This window comes from Netta rufina, assembly GCF_964035555.1.
Source record: "Netta rufina genome assembly, chromosome: 8".
In the NCBI taxonomy this organism is placed as follows: Eukaryota; Metazoa; Chordata; class Aves; order Anseriformes; family Anatidae; genus Netta; species Netta rufina.
This window is the reverse complement of record NC_140131.1, coordinates 25,033,451-25,057,433: the sequence shown is the minus strand read 5'-3', so window position 1 is coordinate 25,057,433 and position 23,983 is coordinate 25,033,451. Positions and strand designations below refer to the sequence as shown.

General features: G+C 38.1%; 2 protein-coding genes across 4 annotated transcripts in view; both read left to right on the top strand.

The window, feature by feature from the left end:
• The first annotated feature begins 4,882 nt into the window (after positions 1–4,882).
• On the top strand, positions 4,883–23,946 carry ZBTB41 (zinc finger and BTB domain containing 41). Of its 3 annotated transcripts, none has more exons than XM_084290892.1 (11): positions 4,883–5,005; positions 5,639–6,874; positions 7,927–8,134; positions 8,879–8,948; positions 11,559–11,706; positions 12,351–12,480; positions 13,980–14,075; positions 14,655–14,761; positions 16,275–16,380; positions 17,466–17,554; positions 18,301–23,946. In XM_084290892.1, exons 2-11 carry the CDS (start codon positions 5,755–5,757, stop codon positions 18,942–18,944), a joined length of 2,718 nt encoding a protein of 905 aa, XP_084147018.1. In that variant the 5' UTR covers positions 4,883–5,005; positions 5,639–5,754; the 3' UTR covers positions 18,945–23,946. The 3 variants fall into 3 exon arrangements, with proteins under 3 accessions (XP_084147018.1, XP_084147019.1, XP_084147020.1); XM_084290893.1 differs by having other exon boundaries at positions 4,943–5,193; XM_084290894.1 differs by lacking the exon at positions 4,883–5,005 and adding an exon at positions 5,422–5,535.
• Positions 22,775–23,983, top strand: part of ASPM (assembly factor for spindle microtubules) — a gene marked incomplete at both ends in the record, with an annotated part of 30,024 nt that continues 28,815 nt past the window's right edge. The window contains one exon of the mRNA XM_084291187.1: positions 22,775–22,828. Within this exon, the coding sequence (XP_084147313.1) occupies positions 22,775–22,828 (54 nt within the window). The remainder of the gene's footprint in view (positions 22,829–23,983) is intronic.

The window sequence follows — 23,983 nt, the reverse complement described above, 5'->3', positions numbered from 1 at the left end:
GACATCAAACCCTCTTGCAAAAAGCCACTTACTAATTTCCAATATTTCAAGAATATTTGTGATAAATATACTGTCTTGGAAAAACCTAAACAGATGTATTTGCAAATTACACAGGCTCATGGAGATAAGCATGTGCTTATTCTTTGATGCTACTTCTGTTTAGTTAACATAAAAGTCATAAAATATCTGACAGATATTCTATTAATGAGCAAGAAAATTCAGCGTGCATAAATCTTGGAACAACAAGGATTAATACTGTTAAATTTTGCCTGTACCATTTTAACTATAAAAGAATTAATGCTGAAAGAGCCATAATGACCCAAGAGTTCAAGGACATTTTGTTTCTGGAGGATAATTATTGTATTGTAGTGATGCCAGTCATGGTAATGGATCACTTAGCATTGCATAATTTTCTTTGAACTAAATCCTTCATGTAACATAAAACAGCAAAAGGAGGGATGGGGGAGGGGGGAAGAAGTGTTGTGTAGCATTTTGCAGAGTCAAAATGCCCATTGAACTTGTAGACTTCAACAGTGAGGACAAATGTGGATGCTTTGCAGACTGCCATGCTCATCACAGAGTAAATGATATTAGCAACGAACAACTGAAAAGGTAATTAGCTAGAGAACTAAGAACAAAAACAAATCTAGAGGATAGCAACAGAGAAATGAATGATGTGGTCAAAGAGGTTGAATTTAATTCTCAAAGTGGAATGGGAAGAAAATTTTAACTGTGGGCCAAAGTCCGTGCTGTAAAGCTGAAGTCTGTTTTTGAAGTGGATATCGGAAGTCAACTCTGGATGCTGTTGTTGGAAGAAATTATGCCCAGAATATTTTTATTTGGCCATAATTCTTCATGTTTACCTCTGAGGCCTGGTACTACTTTTGTTTTTAAATGGGAATACTAATGTAAAGGGTTTCTACTAACAATTCAACTTTATGTCCTTGAAGCATCTCCCTAGTATGTACAGAAAGATTAAATCTAAGAAAGAAAAAAAAAATATTGCCAGCTAACAGGTATGGAAAATTCTGGTCTATCACAATATAGTAGTTACACACTAAAGAATAACTGAATCCTGCTACTGGGCACACTTATATTCATCCGCCTGACCTGGAAGTCTGGGACGAGGAGCAGAAGAACCGCCCCGCAATTCAGGTAGAAACAGTTACAGACCTACTGCTCCACCTGGACTGTCACAAGTCCATGGGGCCAGAAGGGATCCATCCAAGAGTGCTGAGGAGTGAGTTGGTGGATGTGATTGTTGGGCTGCTTTCCATCATCCATGGTCATGGTCATCTGGAGAGGTTCCAGATGACTGGAGACTTGCTAATGTGACACTGATCTGTCAGAAGGGTCATAAGGAGGACCCAGGGAACTACTGGCCTGTCAGCCTGACCTCGGTGACAGGAAGGGTGATGGAGCAGGTCATCTTGAATGCAATCACACAGCATACGTAGGACCACCAGCGTGATCAGACCCAGTCAACATGGATTCACAAAAGGCAAGTCCTGGATGAGGCTGTTGACGTAGTCTACCTAGACTTTAGCAAATCTAGTCGTCTTTGACATGGTCTCCCATGGTATTCTCCTGGAGAAGCTGGCAGCCCATGACTTGGACAGGTACGCTCTTTGCTGGGTTAAAAACTCTCTAGATGGCCAGGCCCAGAGAGAGGTGGTGAATGGAGTGAAATCCAGCTGGTGACCAGTCACCAGTGGTGTTTCCCAGGGGTTGGTGTTGGGGCCCATCCTCTTTAATATCTTTACTGATGATTTGGTTGAGGGGATTGAGTGCACCCTCAGTAAGTTTACAGATGACACCAACACTACAGGCTTGGGGCAGAGTGGCTGGAAAGCTGTGCAGAGGAAAAGCATCTGAGGGTGCTAATCGATGCTCACCTGAACATGAGCCAGCAGTGTGCCCAGGTGGCCAAGAAGGCCAATGACATCCTGGCTTGTATCAGGGACAGTGCAGCCAGCGGGACCAGGGAGGTGATCGTCCCCCTGTGCTCTGCTCTGGTGAGGCTGCACCTCGAGTGCTGTGTTCAGCTTTGGGCCCCTCACTACAAGAAAGACATTGAGGCCATGGAGTGTGTCCAGAGGAGGGCTATGAAGCTGGTGAAGGGCCTGGAGCACAAGTCCTGTGAGGAGTGGCTGAGGGAACTGGGGGTGTTTAGTCTGGAGAAGAGGAGGCTCAGGGGAGACCTTATTGCTCTCCACAACTACCTGAAAGGAAGGTGTGAGGAGATGGGGGTCGGCCTCTTCTCACTGGTAACTGTCAATAGGACTAGAGGGAATAGCCTCAAGTTGCATCAGGGGAGGTTTAGGTTATAAATTGGGAGACATTTCTTCTCTGAAAGAGTAGTCAGGCATTGGAACGGGTTGCCCAGGGAAGTGGTGCCGTCACTGTTCCTAGAGGTGTTCAAGGAAAGGTTGGACCTGGTACTTAGGATCACCTGTTCCCAAAGGATTGGAGGCTTGCCGATGTGTCTCCCATCTACAAGAAGGGCCATAAGGAGGACCCAGAGAACTACAAGCCTATCAGCCTGACCTTGGTTCCAAGGAACGTTATGGAGCAAATCATTTTGGGTGAGATCACACAACACGTGTGTGGCATCCAAGGGATCAGGCCCAGCTAGCATGGGTTCATGAAAGGTAGGTCATGCTTGTCCAACCTCATCTCCTTCTATGACTGTGTGACCAGACTGGTAGATGAGGGAAAGGCTGTTGATGTAGTCTACTTAGACTTCAGCAAAGCCTTTGACACGGACTCCCACAGTATTCTCCTGGGGAAACTGGCTGCCTGTGGCCTGGACAGGTATAGTCTTCTTTGGGCAAAGAACTGGCTGGAGGGCTGTGGTTAATGGAGTTAAGTCCAGCTGGTGTCCCATTACAAGTGGTGTCCCCCAGGGGTCGGTACTGGGGCCTATTTTGTTTAAAATCTTTACTGACAACCTGGATGAGAGGATTGAGTGTACCCTCAGGAAGCTTGCAGATGACAGTAAGTTGGGAGGTACATGTAGTGTTGATCTGCCTGAGGATACAGTGGCCCTTCAGAGGGATCTGGATAGACTGGACTGCTGGGCTGAGGCAAATGGGATCGTGTTCAACAAGGCCAAGTGCCTGGTCGTGCACTTTGGCCACCACAACCCCATGCAACACTATAGGCTTGGGGCAGAGTGACTAGAAGACTATGAAGAGGAAAGGGATCTGGGAGTGTTCATTGATGTTTGCTGAACATGAGCTGACAGTCTGCCCAGGTGGCCAAGAAAGCCAATGGCATCCTGACTTGTATCAGGAACAGTGTAGCCAGCAGGAGCAGGGAGGCGATCATCGCCCTGTACTTAGCTCTGGTGAGGCCGCACCTCAAGTGCTGTGTTCAGTTTTGGGCCCCTCACTACAAGAAAGACATCGAGGCCCCCATGCATGTCCAGAGAAGGGCAACAAAACTGGTGAGGGGTCTGGAGCACAAGTCTTATGAGGAGTGGCTGAGGGAACTGGGATTGTTTAGTCTGGAGAAGAGGAGGCTCAGGGGAGACCTCACTGTACTTCCTGAAGGGAGGTTTGTGATAAGGAGGGGGTCAGTCTCTTCTCCCAGATAACTAATGATAAGACTCGAGGAAATGGCGACAAGTTGGGCCTGGGAAGATTTAGATTTGGTATCAGGAAAAACTTTTTCTCTCAAAGAGTGGTCAGTCACTGGAACGGCCTGCCCAGGGAGGTGGTGGAGTCACTGTCCCTCACGGTGTTCAAGAAGCACCTGGATGAGGTGCTACAAGATATGATTTAGTAATTTAGTGGGTATTATTGGTGATAGGAGGATGGTTGGACTAAATGATCTTTCCAACCTTGTGTTTCTATGATTCTATGTTTAGGGACATGGTTTAGTGGATGACAGTAGTAGTCGTAGGGTGATGGTTGGACCAGATGACCTTGGAGGTCTTTTCCAACCTTAAGGATTCTATGATTCTGTAACTGTGCACATCTCAAACCTGTTCTAGTTAGTCCTGCTGGCAAAGTAGTGTTCACCAAGGTTGTACTTTCATCATATACTTCACTCATAAAAAACTCACACTCAGTTTGGAACTATAAATATATGTATTTGCTATGGAAACAGAGCCAAGAACGCAATTTACCTGGCTTAATTAGAGTTTTGCCTTCAGTGAAAGCAAAATCATAGTAGTGTCTGCTGTTCTATTATTAATTAATTATGCCTTTTTTTTTTTCTTCAGGAGTAGTAACTGGAAGAACTGACAATTTAGGGTACTTGAAACATTTAAAATAGTGTTTTTAATGTACTTACAGTGAGAAATTTAGTTAAATAATGGTAGACTGTAAATAAAATGTGTGGGGATTTTGAGTACTTGTGTAATAACAATCATGAAGTGACAGATGCTTTGAGAATTTTCAGAACTTGTATTGAGAAAAAAACATAATAACATGTGAAAGTCATGCACCGCTTGTGCGAAATGACGATTTCGTTCCTTCTCAAATCTCTAAGTAGACGGAAGTAGCTGTGGCACAGGATTTGATCCTGCACCCTCCCTGAAGCCCTCAGAAAACGAAGCCCGTTCCAGGGGCCGCTGCACCCCCCGGCGGTCGCGAGCCGCAGCCCCGCCGCTCCTCAGCGCCCTGGCGAGAGGAGAAGCGCGGAGCCGGCGCAGTACGCGAGGGCTCCGAGTAGGAGACGCTGCAAACGCCAAAACAACGTTGGGAGGGCGGCTGCCGGTGGGCTGGGCGCCCGGCGCTGCGCGAGGACAGCTGCCCCAGCTCCTCCACAGCCTTCTGGAACACGCCGCGTGTGTGCGCAGCTGCCTGAGGCGGCCCCGAGCCCGCGCGGGCGCATGCTCAGAGGCTGCCCCGCCGCTGCCTCCCGCCCGCCCTCCGGCGCAGGGAGCGCGGCTGCGCGCGGCGCCGGGACCCGGAAGCGGCGGAAGCGGCCGCGGGGGCGCGGGGCGCAGCGGCCTGCAGCGGCCCAGCGGGCCCGGGGAGCGCCCGGCGCCGCGCAGGTGCGTGGGGGCCGCGCGGGGCCGCCCCGTCAGGGGGAGGGGGCGCGCCCGGGGTGGGGCGCGGCCATTTTGTGCCCCGCTCGGCGGGCCCCGGGCGCCCTCTTTGCCCCCCTCGAGCTCGGCGCTGCGGAGCGGGGAGGGCCCCTCCGGGCCGAGCCCGGGCTCCGCGCTCGGCGGTGGGTTTGTTGGTACGGGAACAAAGGCCCAGTGAGGCGGGGAGCCCGCCGCCTGCTTGACACGGGGCGGTGACAGGCGCGGGGAGCGGGCTGGGCCGGCCCACACAGCCCCCGCCGGCCTGCCAGGCCCGAGGGAGGCCCCCGGGGAGCGAAAGGCGAGGTGAAGCCGCTCGGGGCGCTGAGTGCCATCGCGCCCCCTTCTCCACGCTGTCTGTGGCGGGGAGGAGAGCGACAGCAGCCTCTGTCGCCGCTTTAGAGCTACTAATAGTCGGCGGCGGTTCCCTCGCTCGTAGCGTTACGTGGTGGCCTGGAGCGGGAAGCGATGAGATTTTAAAAGTTCAGTAAGTGCTTAAGGTACGCAGCGTAGATAAAACTGAAGTGGCATGCAAAGAGCACCCAACCCAGAAAAATGCATAGTTAAGCGCTAAATGCCGTTACTGTCGTCATTCTTTTGTAGATTATGAAATTACTGTTCAGTGTTTTCTCAAGGAGGTCTGGAGCAGAAGCAAGTCCTCACGAGAATCTTTTTTCAATCACCTATGAAGCTCCTGATTTTAAGGTTGCGTTTTTGCAATGAAGAAAAGGAGACGGCTCGCTGCAAATCTAAATGAAAAGGTTCATCTTGGCCATGAGAAAGATACTTCAGATCAGATTCTTGTAGTTGACTGTGCTCAAGAAATTGTCTCAAAGTCTGCAGAAATCGCCCCTGCAGATCGGCTCGAATCTTCCCAAGAACTTTCACCATCGTCGGAACAAAGGAAGCTACTGAGCTCCTTACAGTATAACAAAAATCTACTTAAATATCTAAACGATGATAGACAGAAGCGTCCATCATTTTGTGATTTGCTCATCATTGTAGAAGGAAAAGAATTTAGTGCTCACAAAGTTGTAGTTGCTGTTGGGAGTAGTTATTTTCATGCCTGTTTGAGCAAAAATCCAAGCACCGATGTTGTCACACTAGATCATGTAACTCATTCTGTCTTTCAGCACTTGCTTGAGTTTCTGTACACCTCTGAGTTCTTTGTGTATAAAAATGAAATTCCACTGGTGCTGGAAGCAGCAAAATTTTTGGATATTATAGATGCAGTGAAGTTACTAAATAATGAAAGTGTTTCTAGCGTACAGTCTGATGTGGTAACTGATGTACCTACACCAGTAGAAACACTCAATGAACTGACTGGTAAACTGTTAAATAGTCATCAGTGCACTTTTTGTGGTCGAAACTTCTGTTACAAGAAGTCCTTAGAAAATCATTTGGCTAGAGCCCACAGATCCCTTTCGCTGGAAAGAAAACATGGCTTAAAAATGGTTGAGAAAGCAGGCTTTTCTACTAGGCGATCTACAAGAAACCGCAAATGTCCAGCTAAATTTGAGAACAGTGACAGCGAAAGTGGTGATGCATCTGACAGCAATTTGGAGAAAGTTAGTTCTGACAAGGAAACATCTGATAGAAGTGAGTTTGAAGACAGTGGAAGTGAAAGCAATGTTGATGAAGAAGGGCAGGAGGAAGAAATGTCAGGTGAAGATTCAGACACTGAAGAGCAAAGTGAAAAGGAACATGATACTGAAGAGGGTTCTGAGACGGTTGATTCGGTGGGAAATATTCCTGAAGGCTTAGCTCCAGTTGTCATTCAAAGCAGTAGCAAAAAACTACTGCAGTGTCCCAAGTGTGACAAAAAATTTGATCGAATAGGTAAGAGCAAGTTAGGTAGTTCTTTCCTTTTTACCATATGGTGGTGCTATTTGTATGGGAAATAAACTGAGGTGATGGTTTCTCTTTCTGAATGTGAGGATCAGAATTTCTGGATTGTCCTGTCAATCCAGTCATCTGCTAACTTTTTAAAATGTATTAAGTTGTTATTTGTGATGCCAGCCAATTTCAGGAAATGAACTGAGGGCACTATTTGAAAAATCTGCAAATGCTAAATTTGTTTTTTTCTTTCACTGCTCTGGATTTTAGTTGTTAGCATGCTATATGCAAGCAGCTCTGAAAAGGGAGAGAAGTGTAACAAGACATTAAAAGATAAGTTGCATGAAGTGTGAAACCTGCACTGTATTTTCAGCTAAGTAACTTCAAGTAACGAGGCTGTTAATTTATTACAGTATATTTATTACAAAGTTGAATTATGGTCATATAAGGTGGTAACAGTCTTTAGATAACACGTACAGTTCCTTATAGTATTAGGATTCTTTTTTTTTTTTTTTTCTTTTAATAGCTGCATTGCGTCTTTTATTATTTTGAAATATAAAAGTTTAAAAAATGGGGTAAGGTTGGTGATGCATGTCTTGGTTCCTTCTTAAAGCAGTGTGTTTAGTTTGCTCTTGTTCAAAAAGTTGTTTGTGTTTAGTTTGCTCTTGTTCAAAAAGTTGTTTGATATGACCCTCAGAACTGTTTTGCTTTCCTGACTTTTGCAAAAAAAAACCAACAACTTTATTATAATATTAAAATGTAGTTCTGAATTGGTTTAGTTTTTATGTACGTCTTTTCATTTTAAATATACTTTATAAACATTAATTAGTTGAGTTTATCAGCAGTCTTGAATGTGGTGTTAACCACATTCTACAGTTCACCATGCAGCTTTCAGTTTTCAGTGTAAGCCAGTAAAAATCTGAAGATCCATATGGAAAGCACCCAGCCCTTGGTGACATTTGAGAGAGAGGTTACCGAATGAAACCCCAAGCATGCATAGCATAGGTGATAATCTGTTATAGTTTATACTAACAATTTTTTTTTCTGTTGTGTAGGCAAATATGAGAGCCATACACGTGTACACACGGGTGAGAAGCCTTTTGAATGTGATATATGTCATCAGCGCTATTCAACAAAGTCCAACCTGACAGTGCACAGAAAGAAACATTCTAGTGACACAGACTTTCATAAAAAGGAACACAAATGTCCTTACTGCAATAAGCTGCATGCAAGCAAGAAGACGTTAGCAAAACACGTAAAGAGGCAAGTATGGGCAAGTTTGACTTACTTTCTGAACTATTTTTTGTATGTCAAAAGCTACGATAAATACATACACCATGTGTATGTGAACAGCATGTTTTTGCTTTATTTCTATAACTGTTTTTAAGTAAGTATCTTTTCAAAAGACCTAGGGTTAGCAGTGTGAACTAACTTGCCATATAGAGAATATGGGAGTTGACTAAATAGCAGTTGTAGAGCGGTTCTGTAGTAGTTGTGCCGCAGGTTTTTGCTATCAATTTTAGAATGCTCACATTAGCTATTGCAGTCGATCAGAACATAACAGTCTTAATAATTACCTATGTTTTTTTAATTTGAGGGAAGAATGAAAGATTTTTGGTTTTAGATGCTAATGCTATCCTGTTGATGATGATAGATAGGTAAACCATTTCTCTGTGGATTTAGGTGAATGAATTGTCTGTGACAGTTGTAATTATAAGATATAAATATTTACATATCACTTTTCTCTCTTTGTTTGTAAACATCCGTAAAGCATTATAATTGAAACTGTCCTTTTTCTTAGCAACTATCAGATGAAGTTCTACAGGAGTCTATAGTCAACATTGTTTTTCAGTTACTTGTGCCTTTAGAATTGTTTAATTATCAGTGTTTTGTTCTGCTGTTTCGATGATCAGCTTTCATGACACACAAAGTTGGGAAACGGGTATATAGTATTTGAGTGATCTTCACAAAAATTAAGAATACTTTCAGCCTCTGTCTTTCTTGTAGATTTCATCCAGAGAATGTACAAGAATTTCTTTCTATTAAAAAGACAAAGAGTGAAGGTTGGAAATGTGATGTAAGTATTACTTCAGTACTTTTATGTTGTTTATATGGATACTATTTTGTTTTGTGACCCGAATACCTAAGTGAAAATAATGTATGTGTTTCTATGAAATCTCAGTAAGATTGGCAGGTTCAGTATAAATTTCATAGGCTGAATTTAATTTTTTAGGTACAGCTTGTGACTAAGTAGACAGTACCAAGTTGAATTCTGAAATATTTTGAAGGCCCTAATATATTGTGTGATTAGCTGTTACTTTTATTAAAATACACCCATTTCCAGTGAGTGTCCTAACTTGAATCTTATGAATACTTTAAAAACAGAGTACTTGCTCTTCTGTTAATTACACACCTCAAACAATGACCATAAAGTGTATATTTTAGGAAGGCTTTGAAGATGCATGTTAAATATGAGACATTTTCTCATTTAGCTGCACACGCGTGTCAACAGAGTTGTAAATTTGTACTAAATTTATCTCTAGATGTAAAATTGTAGCATCCTTTCCTCATTTTTCGTAGGAGAGGCTTATGTGTGAAATTACATCTACTGTAAAAAGAAGTGTGTAGAACTCCCACTCATTATCAGTCTGCTGCCAAATAATGTTTTAAGGTTTAAAATGTATTTTTGTTGTTGTTTTTAAAAAGGGGGCTGTTTTTTTTTTTTTTTTTTTTTCCAAGGCAGCTGTTTTCTTTATGCTAAATGCTGTATGCCCCTATTATGTTACAGACATAAGTCTGTTGCATTAGAGTGTGAAACATTAAGTGCTATAACATGATGTAATGAGTCTTGCTTTGTTTATGAGCTTCGGTTTATAAACGTGCATGAGGAAGCTGGGAGATATCAACTGCAGGAATTAGTGGTGTTCATTCTGCTGGTGATTGCACCATGGTTGGAGGCACTGCGTAGTTGGTCAACTTCTGTTATCTTCCACAAGTTGTGTTGAATGAACATATTACAGATTCCATTTGCTACTAAGTAAGGAACACTTTAAGAGCAGGAATTAATCATGCACCATTGACATTCCTTTCTCGGAATACATTCTTAGCAGATTTGGTAAACTCTGATGTATGAGGTTTCTTATTTGTTCTTACTTGAAAATTTTAAGTTCATGTTAAGTAGAAATTTTTAAAAAGCAGGCTGCTGCTCTTGCACCTTTCTTTGTGTGCTTAGAGAATTGGAAAGTAGAGGTAGGATTTTGACTTATTGCAGTTAGAGGCTGTTCCAAAGCCTTTGAAGTTGTGACTTTGTTTTCAGGTTGTCTAACATGTTCTGAGGGCTGAGATGTCACAGATGTAAGTTCCACGATTTCTTTAGCTTGTTGGTTTATGCTGTGGTCCATGTAAGAACATCAGGAATTGCTGCCTACACTTTATTTTAATCCTTGAGGAGTATGAACAAATTCAAAGAAGCAGTTGGGTATCGATAATAAAGAAAAGCAAGAAGGCTATTACGCTTTTCACAGCTATGGGATTTTCTTACACTTGTATTTAACAATATTTTTTTTAACAAACAAAGCCATTGCATTGGATTTTCTGAGACTAAAAGTGTTATTCAGGTATGCTCTCAAAAATTGATTGTGCAATGTAACATAATGAGAGTTGGGTAAGGCTAAAATCAGCTGTTGTCATAAACAATGGCAACAGGTGCACGGGGAAATCTGTAAGCACCATGTTGATTTATGTTTGAGTGTAAGACCCTGGTGATAGATTGTATAATACCTAGTTTAAATGCTTGAATTTGAGATGTGACAACAATTCTGTAAATGAACAGCATGCTTACTTTAATGACAACTAATAATGCTTATTCTTATAGGCTTTGACTAATTAGAAAACAATCCTAAAGAGTCATGTTATTTTAAAGTTGCTAAAGTTCTATATCCCTAATATATGTTTTAGGGTTGGATTGCTTTGCTGGTATTTGCATTTTCTTTTTAAATACATGCTATCAGAAGATTTCCCAGTGGAAATAAGTGAGAGGTATAATTCCAGTTCTACAGAACTTTTACCACTGTCATAGAATCATAGAATCGCTTGGGTCAAAGGAGACCATGATCATCTGGTTCCAACCCTCCTGCCATAAGCAGGGATGCCACCCACCAGATCAGGTTGGCCAAGGCCCCATCCAACCTGGCCCTGAACGCATCCAGGGATGGGGCGTCTGTAAACTTCTCTGGGCAACCTATTCCAGTGCCTCACCCTGTCCCACAGGCCTGTTTCGGCATATAAAACTGATCCAAAATGACTTGCTTTTGAAGGTTTATTTTCTCTTGTATTACCATTTTGAAACACCCTAGGAAAAGTCTCTTAAGTGTTGGAGTCAGTAGAAAGTAGGGAGAGCGGAACATGTGGCAGTACAGAGCAGGTACCAGTAGTTAGTTTGATTTAGGCTGCTGTGGATCTGCATCCTGATTTATATAGTACAATCCACTAGGGTACATGTAGAACACAGGTTTTTCTGATGTTGACTGTAAGGCTTTACAAGTTTGGATGAAGTATGGCTTTGAGGAGTGAATTTAGTTTTAATTTAGTTCACCTGCTCACTGCAGCAATGCAAAACTGGTAAAATTTATAAATAAAAACCACTTTGTAACTGAAGTATCTTTGACATATTTTGTTATCGTTTTAGATTTGTAAGAAGTCCTTCACTCGCAGACCTCATTTAGAAGAGCATATGATCCTTCATTCTCAGGATAAACCCTTTAAGTGTACCTACTGCGAAGAGCACTTTAAATCCCGATTTGCAAGACTGAAACATCAAGAAAAATTCCATCTCGGTATAGAAACCTCCTTCTGACATGTAAACAATAGATTTAAAGTAAAACCTTCCCCCGTCATTGTATGTCCTGATCAGTTTGGTGTCTATTTAATACACTCCTACTCTTCCAATTCTTTCTCTTTTGGATTTTTTTTTTTGTAATTTTCTCTTCATCTGTCTTTTTGAGGCACTGTATCATGTCTACATAAATGAAAAGTTGGGAGGGAGGAAATTACATGTAGTTTAATTTTAAAATTGTTTTGTATAAATTGTTCTCAACTGTAAAGTCAAATTCTACCTGAAGTTTTCCAAAGACCTTTTCCTTACTACCAAGTATTTCTGGCACTTAGGAGCTAGGGAACAGATTGTTGATAATAATGGAAATTTGTTTTTTGGAACAGTCTAAGTGGGCTTAAATATTTTGACTACTAATGCAAAAGTTTTGTTTTGCGGTCATGACACTTGACAAAATACCTGGCATTACAAATTAAGGAGAAATTGAAGGAAATTAAAGTATACTGACTGTACTAAACATTTATCATTTGTTAGGCAAAGGTTTTTGTTTGTTTGTTTTGCAAAATGATCTTTTTTTTTCCATAGGTCAGTAATTTGTGCATCTTACTTGGTTTAACTGACAGTCTGCGCATATCTGTTTCCTTGTAGGGCCTTTTCCCTGTGACATTTGTGGCCGCCAATTTAATGATACAGGAAATCTGAAACGCCATATAGAATGTACTCATGGAGGAAAGAGAAAATGGACGTGTTTCATCTGTGGAAAGTCTGTTAGGGAACGGTAAGAAATTTCGCGACAGCTTAAACTTCAGTATAACAGAGAAATACTTTGCATGTTTTGCTTGATTCTGAATATGTTTTAGCTTTGAGTTTTTAACATACAGGAAAAAAATTCAGAGGGCTAGTGTATCAAAAAGTAGTGTCAGAGCCACAGGTAACATGCAATTTTTTGAAGGTCCTTTAAATGCAAGAGTAACAACTGTAAGTAATTAGTTATGAGATAGAATTATATTAAAAATATCCTACCTCTAATTCACTCTAGTTGGGGTTCGTGTGTTGTGCCAGAACATGTTGCATTTATTTGAGAAAGAGCTTTCTCCTGTAGATGTTTTGGTAAATGCACTGTTGAAGATAGGAATATGAGGAACACTGGTGAGTGAGAATGACTAAGAAGGAGTTGGACTTTTACAAACAGAATTTCATGGAAGATGGAATAACGCTTTGCTGCTTCCCTGAATGGAAGATGGAATAATACTTTGCTGCTGCTTCTCTGAATTTAGAATACTGTTAACCTAGCATTTTGAACAATGGAAATTCTAAATGTTTGCTAATAAATTCTGTACTATTTTTTCCACAAATATAATGTAGTATACATAAAATAGAAATAACATGTAAATACAAAATAAACTTCTAAATACAGTTCAGACCATTGGTAGCTAGAGCAGAAAAAAATGTAGAAATCAGACACACCCATTTCTATTCTAGGTATATAAAGAAAAAAATACGAATTCTAAATGGTTATTAATATAGCTTTAATGCAGGTGTATTGTGCTGCTCTGTAAAGGGAGGGATATCTTTAAAGTTTTCCCAAAAGTGACTTCTATTTGTGTTCTGAAACAATAATTCTTATTTTTTTTCTTTGGACAAAAGATACTTGTATTTGCCAAAAGCCATTTCAATAAATGACTGAAATTCTACTTGTAGAATCTGTTGAAAAGGTTTATGCATACTGTATTTTTTCTTTATTTATTCTCCCCCATCGTAAATGTAGACTTAATTTGTATACGTATATACATGTGCATATATATAGCTCTATATAAATAAATATGCTCTGTGAAGAATTAATTAAATAGACTTCCATGATTTGGATTTTCTTCTGTTTTGACATTGAAGTCTGGTTTATATATATATAGTAACAAAGAGATTATTACATAGAAAATACCATCAAAATTGGTGTTTTCTTTAATGTATCTGGGAACAGATATATTAAACATATCTGGGAACCCAGCTATGTTGAAGGTCCCAGATATGTTAAATCCCCTTTAATATATCTGTTCCTAGATATGTTAAAGACCCAGCTGGTTAAGTACATAGGTTGTGGTACTACCCTTGAGTGTACATGTATGTGTTTATATCTGCATAAATTGAGGCAGTTACTTGGATTCATCAGTTATTTAGACCCCTCAGAACTAAAGATGCAGAAAATGATGGCGTATTTCACTTCCAAATGTCAGTGACACTGTGCGCTTAAAATTAAATTTTACTGCCTTTGTTAAACAGAACAACTTTGAAAGAACATCTGAGAATTCACAGTGGAGAGAAGCCTCATCTTTGCAGTATTTGTGGGCAGAGTTTTCGTCATGGAAGCTCTTACAGGTACAGATTGGTATTATATACAATGCTGAAGTGTCTCACTTATTTGGTGATATATATATCCACTCAATGAACATAATTATTCATAATGTATGTGGATTTTGATTTATTGTAACTCTGGGAACATTAGTAAATGCTTTAAACACGATTAAATATTGAAAATATATTCATATGTGAGCAATCATTCATTTTTTAATTCAAGGTGTATTTGTGATTTCAACACAGACAGAATCCCGTACAAATTTTGTATCAAAGTTGAATTTCTTGCACTCATAAAAACTTCTGCATAGTTGTTAATCAGTTGTTAATCAGTGGGAAATTAAGTGGAGGACTAAAATATGATAAATTAATTTCAGATATGAGAGTTTAGCTCTATCATTTGTTGCTTTTTAAAAGCAGTTAAGAATACCTCAACTAAACGTTATTTCCTGAGATTTGTGAGAAGCATTTTCTGGTATTTTGCATTAAATTTGCCATAAAGATTATGTTAAGAAAATTGCCATTTATGGTTATGTTTATGACTACAAATTTGCTAATCTTGAACAGTGGTATGGAAGTAAACTTTTCTCCATTCTAACACAGACTTCATCTAAGAGTCCACCATGATGACAAGAGATATGAATGTGAAGAATGTGGGAAAACATTTATTCGGCATGACCATCTGACAAAACACAAAAAAATACACTCAGGTAGGTATTTTCTTTGAAAATAGGCTCAGCAATAACTGATTTGAAATAAGATCAAACAATTACAGATTTTTTTCACTGTATATGTATGTGATGTCTCTCTCGCTGTTTTTAGGGTCTGTTTCAGTAGGGTTAATCTTCTTATATGTTTTCAAGGTTTAAATGCTAAATGTTTCCTCCATGTTAACCTAGAAAGCTGAGGGACAGTCAAAAACATGTAACAGTGAATTGCTTTAAAATAAAAATTAAAAAAAAAAAAAAGCAAAAGTGAAAAAGGAGGATTTTTTTTAATGAGTTCAGATTTCTTTTTTTAATAGCAATTGCGTGAAACATTAATGCTACAACACAGAAGAAGCTGTCACAGTCTCTGTCAAAGTTTGTACACTGATCACTTTAATGTAAAAGTATCAAAAAGGTGTTTCTGAAGTTCTCTGGTATGGGGAAGGGGGAAGAAAGGAGGATGGTGGGAGTCAACCCTAAGAACGGCCAGATGGAGATGATCAGGAGGAAGAAAAAAAATCATAAAAATATCTTTGCGTTGCACTGAGAGTGGAAAGGTTATGAAATGTATAGGAAGAGTGAAGATTCACTAGGGACTTTTTCAGAACAGGATCCAAAGAGAACGTGACCTTGTAGGAGGAAAAATTCTTTCTAGGCAGTATAAAAATATGAAAGTGATCAGAGTCTAAACTTCCTGAGCCATTTTGAAGGACAGCTTCTTTCTTAGTGTTTGAAATCATAATGTCTGCTATAAAATAAAGAAATCTTTTTTGAAAACTCAAGTTAAAAAAAAAAAAAATCCTCTTTTCTACTCTATTTGCTTTTTCCCCCCTCTAGAAAGTTACATTCTTTGACTGTCCACACTCCTCCTACTTACATGAGAAGAAACATTCTGCCACTTTGTGGAAGATCTCAAGATGACTAAAAAGAATCAAGATTATTTTAAGCAGCAGCATAAAAGGAAAAGGTAACTATGTAAATCAGGGTAATAATTAAAAAAAAAAAAAAAGTAATATGATGCAATTTTAATTCTAAAAAGTAAATTACTGGAAATAATTGGTATGTTTAAATAAGCTTTTCTTTTAAGCCTCTCAGTTATTGAATGTTACCATGTTTCAGGCTGTAAAGGAAAGCATAGATTCCTAAGTCATTAATTAGTACTTCTCATGCAGTGGGTGTCTGGGGAAGTGTCCTTTAACTCATTAAAATGAATTCATGCATAGGAACGATGAAGAGGTCAGTTATAGTCACAAATAACAAGTGGTTAAAACCTTTACTCTGGCAGGACCACCCTACTTCTTGAATTTTGTTCTTTGATAACAGAAAATCCTTTGGTATAAGCATTGCGTAAGCTACGGAAGAGCTTGATTGGCTGGACTTTGTTTCTAAACGTGGATCTAGTCTGTGTTACAATTACAACTCTTAAACATAAAATCATAGCGTGATTCCGAATCAAACATTCACCTAGTAAGTTCTAGAAGAGTTAACCAAAATGTATTGAATTTTGCCTTTAAAGGTGAAAAAGCACATCAGTGTGAAGAATGTGGAAAATGTTTTGGCCGTAGAGATCACCTCACTGTTCACTATAAAAGTGTTCATCTAGGAGAAAAAGTTTGGCAGAAGTAAGTATGGGTGTCGTTTGTTTTTTTTTGTTTGTTTGTTTTTTTTTTTACTGCATAAAACATGTTTGTACTATAACTGTTTTTGTTAAGACTTGCACTTTCATGCGGAGTTCTAGTAGTCTTGGTGCTTGTCGTGTTTGTTACCTTAGTCCTTTGTAGACATACCATTGTGTTGGTTTGAAATGGATGTCAGAAAATTGCCTACACAATTTAAGCAAGATGTTTTCTTTGTAGCATAATAAAGTTAAAAACAAGATGAAATAAGATCCAATTTTAATCCTATAGAAGTCTATCAGTTAGTAGCTGTCTCAGTGTTGTTCTAAATGGGTGGTTTATTGTAATATTTCTAACTGTCATTGCATACTAATTAAGACAATTATTAAGACATCATTTAAGCATTGTGAGAACTCTCCCACACTTACGTAGTTTTGGAAGCTGGTAGTAGATTAGTAGCTTTGAAAGGAGATAAAAACTTTTAAAAACCTAGGTACGTCTAAAAATTGAAAATACAGTAAGTTTTTAATTACTGAGTTCTAAAAATGAGCCTTTCAGAGATTTGCAAATAAACTGAGACCTAATTGTTTTTCAAACAATATACTTTAACTGTTTGTACTCAGCACTTGTGTAGAAGCCGTTATAAACTTGTCTGTGTTGGAAGTACAATGCAATGTCTGTTCATTGTATGTTTGTTTTTTGTTGTTTTCTTGGTAGCCAGTAGTTTAAACTATCCTTGGTACTTAGTTTATGGCATACTTCAACCAGAATGAAATTACCTTGTGGATGTTGGTCAAAAATGTTTTGGGGAAGGATACATTTGGAGTCAGAAAAGAAATTTTAGTGGTGTTTGCTCTAATTGTCAGTCCCTGCAGAGAATAAGAGAATAAGTTCTAGTATAGAGAAGAATCCAATTGGTTTTATTGTTATGTAGATGATGGGAAGCATGAATGTAAGTGAGGAAATTTGGAAAGTTTGATGCTCCATTATTTTGCAGTTAAAGATTTCAAAAAGGATTATGTATGTAGCTTGTTTGTTGTTTTAGGAAAAAAAACAACACTCTAATATGAAATGTGTTTTCTTCTTTAAAGATATAAAGCAACATTTCACCAGTGTGAAGTCTGTAAGAAAGTTTTTAAAGGGAAATCAAGTTTGGAAATGCATTTTAGGACACATTCAGGTAAAAAAAAAAAAAATGCACATGAATATATCCTTTTGCATCAAACTTGATGCTATTATTTAATCTATTATGGTTGAGCATTCAGGGTAAGAGTAGCAGGATATGGCAAGCCTTTTTATTCTTGTCTATGTATGCTGGCCCTTCCTGAATACTACCTTCTGGGTGTGTAAGTTGAAGTACTGAGAATCCTTAGCAATCCTTGGCTTATGGTATACTTTCTATACCTATTCCTTTTATTTACTGTTATATATTATTGCCAAACTTACCCAGATCACCGAATCAGTTTTGTTGTCCAGAGAAGACTACATTTCAACTGGTAATCTGAACAAGGATTTGAAAGCCATTTGGAAAGGTTTATGTCTATATGTTTGGCTTTATGTTAAAAAAATTTGTTGTCCTTTCAAAATGTGAAGTGCAAATTAAGCTTATTTAATAACAGTACTATAACAGTTGAAAGTTTGTTGTTTTTTTTTTTTTTTAATTTGGTTTATATCTGATTATTTTTACATGTATGGAAAACTGATGTATTGGGATAATTATTGGTAAGGAGAAGGGTTTGCTGATATAATTTCTAAACTTCTGATGGCTCTCTTAATTCCTAAATTATTGCTAAGCATATGCTCTTTGTTTTCAGTGCACTCATTTTACACTAGGTTTCTATGCCATAATCCATGCATCTATTTGCAAGTTTGTGTGTGAAATGGTGTTACTCAGAATAACCTTAAATCTCTTTTGCATCTTTCTAGGTGAGAAACCATACAAGTGTCAAATCTGTAATCAGTCTTTTAGAATAAAGAAGACATTAACAAAACACATGGTTATTCACTCAGATGCTCGACCTTTTAATTGCCAACACTGCAATGCAACATTTAAACGAAAAGACAAGCTGAAATATCATATTGATCATGTTCATGGAACAAAGGCTGCAGAAGAGGCATTGACATCTTCTTCAGAGGAAAAGCTAGTCTCCTTACCAGTACAATACACCTCTGATGACAAAGTTTATCAAACTGAGGCTAAACAGTATGTGGAACAGTCCAAAACATATCAGTCGGAAGCCAAAACTTTGTTACAGAATGTACCTGCGGAAGTATGTGTGCCAGTGACTCTGGTACCAGTTCAGATGTCTGATCCTCAAGCTGACCTAGTACAGCATACGACTCAGTCACACGGAATTCTTCCTCCACAGCCTGAGCAGGCAGATTATCAACGAGCAGCAGATCTGTCATTTTTAGAGAAATATACTCTTACTCCACAACCTGCAAATATTGTTCATCCTGTAAGGCCTGAGCAAATGTTGGATCCTAGAGACCAGTCATATCTTGGAACTTTACTGGGGCTGGATACAGCTCCTACTGTACAGAATATTTCAAATAATGAACATTCATGATCAGAGCATAACATTCCACCTAATTTACTAAGCCATTAGCCAACAGAAGGCTGATATGGCAATTAAGATTTATATTTTATATTTTATTTGGACTCATGAGTCTTCTGCATAGTTTTTGGAAAAACAGGTTTGTTTACATTATATTTGAACATTTAGGCACACTGATGTATACTGAGAGAGTGTTTCTTGTGATTTTAAGAGTTTATAAAAATCTTATAGATGGTCTTTTAAAAATTATGCTCTGAAATACCTTTTAAGGATGGTTGCTGAAGAAATTTAATTACTTATCTGGCTATTAATTTAAAAAATCGTTTGCCTTTTTGTATCTCACGATGAGTTAATATTTAATGTGTAATAGAAATCATACTGGAAGAACAAGGACTATATCAGATTCATTAGAAGTGGTAAGGGAAGACAGGAGTACAAAACACAAACTTCAAATTATGTTTCACATATAAATTAAGATTGAACCCTCAGGCATTTTTGGAGGATTTTCAAATCTCTGGTTTTAAAGAGTCTGGAGCCATGTTGATGGATATGGGAACGAGATAACTCTGAAAAGCAATTCATTTATTCAATTAACACACAAAAGGGGGAACTGTAGAGAACTCCCCTAAGAATAATTAGGCTACCTAATTAAGGCATCATACTTCTTTCTTGGTCTTTAATACTGAATTATGTGGGAAGATTTAGGGAAGATTTAGACAATGCTATTGTCTAATTTTCTACAGTTAGTCCTGTATAATGTAGTATGCATTTTTTCTTGCCTTTTTATACATATTTGTCTTCTAAAGTGTGTCCCACACTCTAACTCTGAAAGAAATGTTAACCTATGATCAGTCATATACAATTGGCATGGTTTATCCTTGTTAGTGCATAAATTGTACTAGTGTCCACCATTAGCATGCTTGTTTTCAAGCTGTCTGTGATGAAGAAGAAATTTAAAGGCAATTATTTCTAGAACAGCACTCAACCTTTATTTAAAAAAGAAATAATCAGTAATTATAAACCTCTTGTGAGTTGCTAACAAAATTGTTTTTTCACTTGTACTGTTTATAAACCGAAGTCAAGCTCTTGAGTGTTCTATGTCTTTAGTTATTTTTTTATTTACTAGAAATAAGGTTCAAAAATCCTTTTTGAACTACAAGTCTAGTGTAATTTACAATGAAATGTAATATAATTTAAGCTCATCAGGCTATTTTAAATCTAATTTAAAAATTACACTTCCATGTTTATTTTGTGAAGATTATGCCAAAGAAGGTATCTGAAGTCATTTTATAATCTTTATTATTCCTCACAAGAATTACATTCTAACGCAAAATTTTCTTCATTTTTTCCTAGAAATCTGCTATTCTTAAATTATTATTTTAAAGAAACTTTAAAATGGGAAACTGGATGTATGTATATTATTGTAACTATTGAGTTTATCCACTGACCTGAACACCACTGATCTGTCATGAAAAGCTCTTTTATCATCCCAGTTCTGTAAACTCTAAATAACACTGAACATGTTAAATACTATTCAAATACTTTGTCGTTAGATTCTTTTAATCCTCATCTACTTCGCTGTTCAGTGGTTTGCAGGAGAGGGGCCAGAGCTGTCCCAGTCTTCATACTTTGAAGCTTGTGCCCTGTTGGATTCTTGACACACCAAAGATTTCTGTTAGCTGTTAAATAGTGGCAGAGTTATAGAATTTTAAGTGTTATCAATATTTAAATAGGACTTAGCCAAAGAAGCACATAGAAGTCCTAAACTTTAAAAGTTCAGTTTCTGAAACAGGACTGTGTATGTTTAACTGTTCTGTGTTTGTATCTCTAAAGTAAAATTTAGAGCTGTGCTTTGGGAATGTTCAGACTGACATGCTGTAAATACGTCTGGTAAGAAGCTGAATACTAGCGATTACACAGCAATAATGAGGCCTTTGAATGCCACCTTCCAAAAGGACACTATCAAGTACTATCCTTCCTGCTTTCGAACTCCACCTTTATCTCATTTCAAAAATAAAACCGTTTCTGTCATCTTTACACTCCATGGCTTGAAAATTGCTGTTTTATGTGTAGTTTTCAAGTTAACATGTATGTATCATATCCATATTATTATGAGGATGTGAAACATTATTTCCAACGTCTGTAACAGTACAACTAAAACTCATCAATGGGGTCAGTGCAGTTCTCAGACTACAAAGCCTTTGTTATTTCTTGTCTGTTCTGTCCTACAATAGAAGTAAGTATTGCAGGATTTTGATAAAACAGTGGCTTAAAGTAGTTGGTAACTACTTTTTCTTGTAAGGTCCAGTCCTTTTGCAAGGCAGTCTAGTAAAATACTAAAACAGAATTTAGAGCACATTTACTTGATAATGTCCTTTTAAAAATTCTTTCATGACTGTGCCTTTTACGTATATTCTGAATAGTGGCTTTTTGTCTAGTTCAGTTGATAATTCAGAAAGAGTTAAGGTCAATATCTTCCAGAGGGCTTCATGTTTTTGGGTGCCCAGCAAGAAATAGACTTTAAAAGGACTTGTTTTTCAGAAAAAGAAAAAAGAAAAAAAAAAAAAAAAGCTCTAATCTTTGCTGTTTGGGTGACCAGATTTACTAGTCATTCCTGAAAAAAATTACTTGCTATTTCTGTGGCAATCTTTTATTTGCAGATAACAGATCTGTGTTTTTACCTGCTGGTCAGGCTGGATCATTGCCCGTTGACAATGAAAGAAAATAGGGAAGCTTATGTACTAGATATGTAGTTGTGTTTTTTTTTTTTGTTGTTGGTTTTTTTTTTTTTTGGTCTATTTTTTGTTTTAATACCATGAGCCATAATTTATGGCTTTGCATCTATTTAAATTCATGTATGAGCTAAGCGCATTTTCATGGACTGGTACTTCATTTGGTAGGTGGAAGTAGCTAATCTCTGCTTGATGGAGGACGGTTCCTCTTAGGTGTACTGGTGTTGAAGGACAGATCTGAACCTCACAGCTGCATGGGTCGAAACTCCTTAGGTGTCTCGTACCTCTATTTTAATATGTGTATACTCATTCAATAGTGCATGTCCTGTTAACCTGGGGGGCATTTTTACAATAACAGCTGTGTTGTTTTTGGCAGTAATTGACTCAGCTGGCTGTTTTTTGCCAAAGATGTGTCTCTCAAAATGTCTCTAAAGATTGAACAGTGGCACATTGTAAAATGTTGATCTTTTCCACGTGCTGACCTTTGGGGAGAGGCATAGAAAGTCTGTATTGGTACTGTAAACTACTGCATAGTTCTGAGAACTTCCTGCACTCGTTCTGTAAACATTGAATTCCTTGGGTTTTGCTAAACAATATTAGTAATTTCTGGTTGTTGACTGGATTACTGCCCTTATTTCTTTAAATGGATTTTATATTCCGTTTTATTTATTTATACTGGAATTTCCTCCTTGAGCACTGACACTTTTCTACAGAGGTATGGCTGTAATGGATTCTTTTTATTCTGAGCATCAGTAATTGTAATGGTGATGATATATCTTTTGTAAGGTTGGGGTTTCCTTAAAACATATAGCGTTACTTTAGTCTGGATTGTGATTTGGGTAATTATTTTTGAAGATGGGTCAGGTCAAAACACAAAGAAGATTTATTTGCTGTCAACAATGTGCTAAGTTTATTTTCATAGTAACAGATGTGAAAGTATTCAGAATACTGAAGAATGCTTCAAAGGAGTTACATTATGTAACATGCTTAATCAAATGCTGAATGTTGTTGAGTGATAAGGAATAAATGACCCTGAAGTTTGTTTCTACAATAAGAATAATAATTTATTTGTAAAAACTCATGGAAAGAAAGATTACAATTCTGAGAAGGATGTTGCAGATTGTTGCAGGAAGCACGGCCGAAAGCACAACAGACGCCAGTATGGTCAGATCATGCTTCATTTTATTGCCTGAATAGCCTAACTTTTATAGTGAACTTAACAGGGGTGGATAGTGTCTCACACAAGATTATTAGTCAAAAGCACTCAGACAAACAACTACAAGAAAACAACCCCACCTGCAAGAAAACAACCCCCTTGTGATTAGCAGTCACATAGACCTTGTCCTCAAAGCCAGCTGCTGGTAACAATGTTTTTCTAAATTCCTCAATTGGGCAATATGGGAACACTGTCACTGGAACTTCTCATAGTCATCCTGGTAACTTGGTTTGCTCAGCTGCAGCAAGCCATGGGATCTTTGCTGTTTCAAAAATCCCTCAACAGCAGATGAATTATTATTTTCCCCCTTAACCAGAAAGATTTTTTTTTTCCTCTTTTTCTATACTGAGCATACATGCCTGCTAGATTCCAGGCTGCATGTTCTTCATATGACTATAGGAACTGTAAGAAGTCGCTTTTTTTCCAGTATCATCTCCCAGTAAATCAGTTGTTTCATTGTATGCATTGAATAATAATACTTGCAGAATATAGTGCACGGCAGTCAGTGTTTAAGCCTATGAGGATCTTTTTCATAGTTCATAAGAAATGTTTTGGCTTAAAAGGATTTGAAGCATTAAAGATGGTAATAATGGCATTTTTTTTTTTGAATCCTCCATTACCATTTTGATCATGTTTAAATGTTGGTCCTTTTTAATGAAACAATAAGGTGAAATAAACTTCATATTTTGTCACTGGTATATGAAATACTGTGTTTTAAATGTGGTCTGTATAGGTTGATATTTTAGATGGAAGACTCTAAGTACAGTTGTCTTTTTAGGAGAAATTCTTTGCTGTAAGGAAAAGTTAGGAAGTGTACTGTAAATGTAGAAGTACTCAGTCCAATGTGTAATTCTGTTTGTTATGGGAAAAGTGAAGTTCTTTTGTCTTAACACTGCTTGCTTCACAGGATTTCTTGCAGTGTTACTTGATAAAAGTTTTGATTTTTGCCTTTTTTTGTTTGAACAGTGTGGAAACGCCATGGCCTGTATATCTTTAACTTTTAATGCTCTTGGAAAGATAAACAGATGAGGCAACTTGGTCACGTTTGTGCGCGTCTCATTTTACTTTATAAAATATTTCGTAAATTAAATTTATTTTAAAAT

What these genes read in the sequence shown, in the direction of transcription:
- ZBTB41 (XM_084290892.1), top strand. Translation starts at nt 5,755, where the DNA reads ATGAAGAAAAGGAGACGGCTCGCTGCAAATCTAAATGAAAAGGTTCAT. An exon ending in CAAAAAATTTGATCGAATAG is followed by an intron (nt 6,875 to 7,926) that starts GTAAGAGCAAGT and finishes TCTGTTGTGTAG; the next exon opens with GCAAATATGAGAGCCATACA. An exon ending in GGAGAAAAAGTTTGGCAGAA is followed by an intron (nt 16,381 to 17,465) that starts GTAAGTATGGGT and finishes TCTTCTTTAAAG; the next exon opens with ATATAAAGCAACATTTCACC.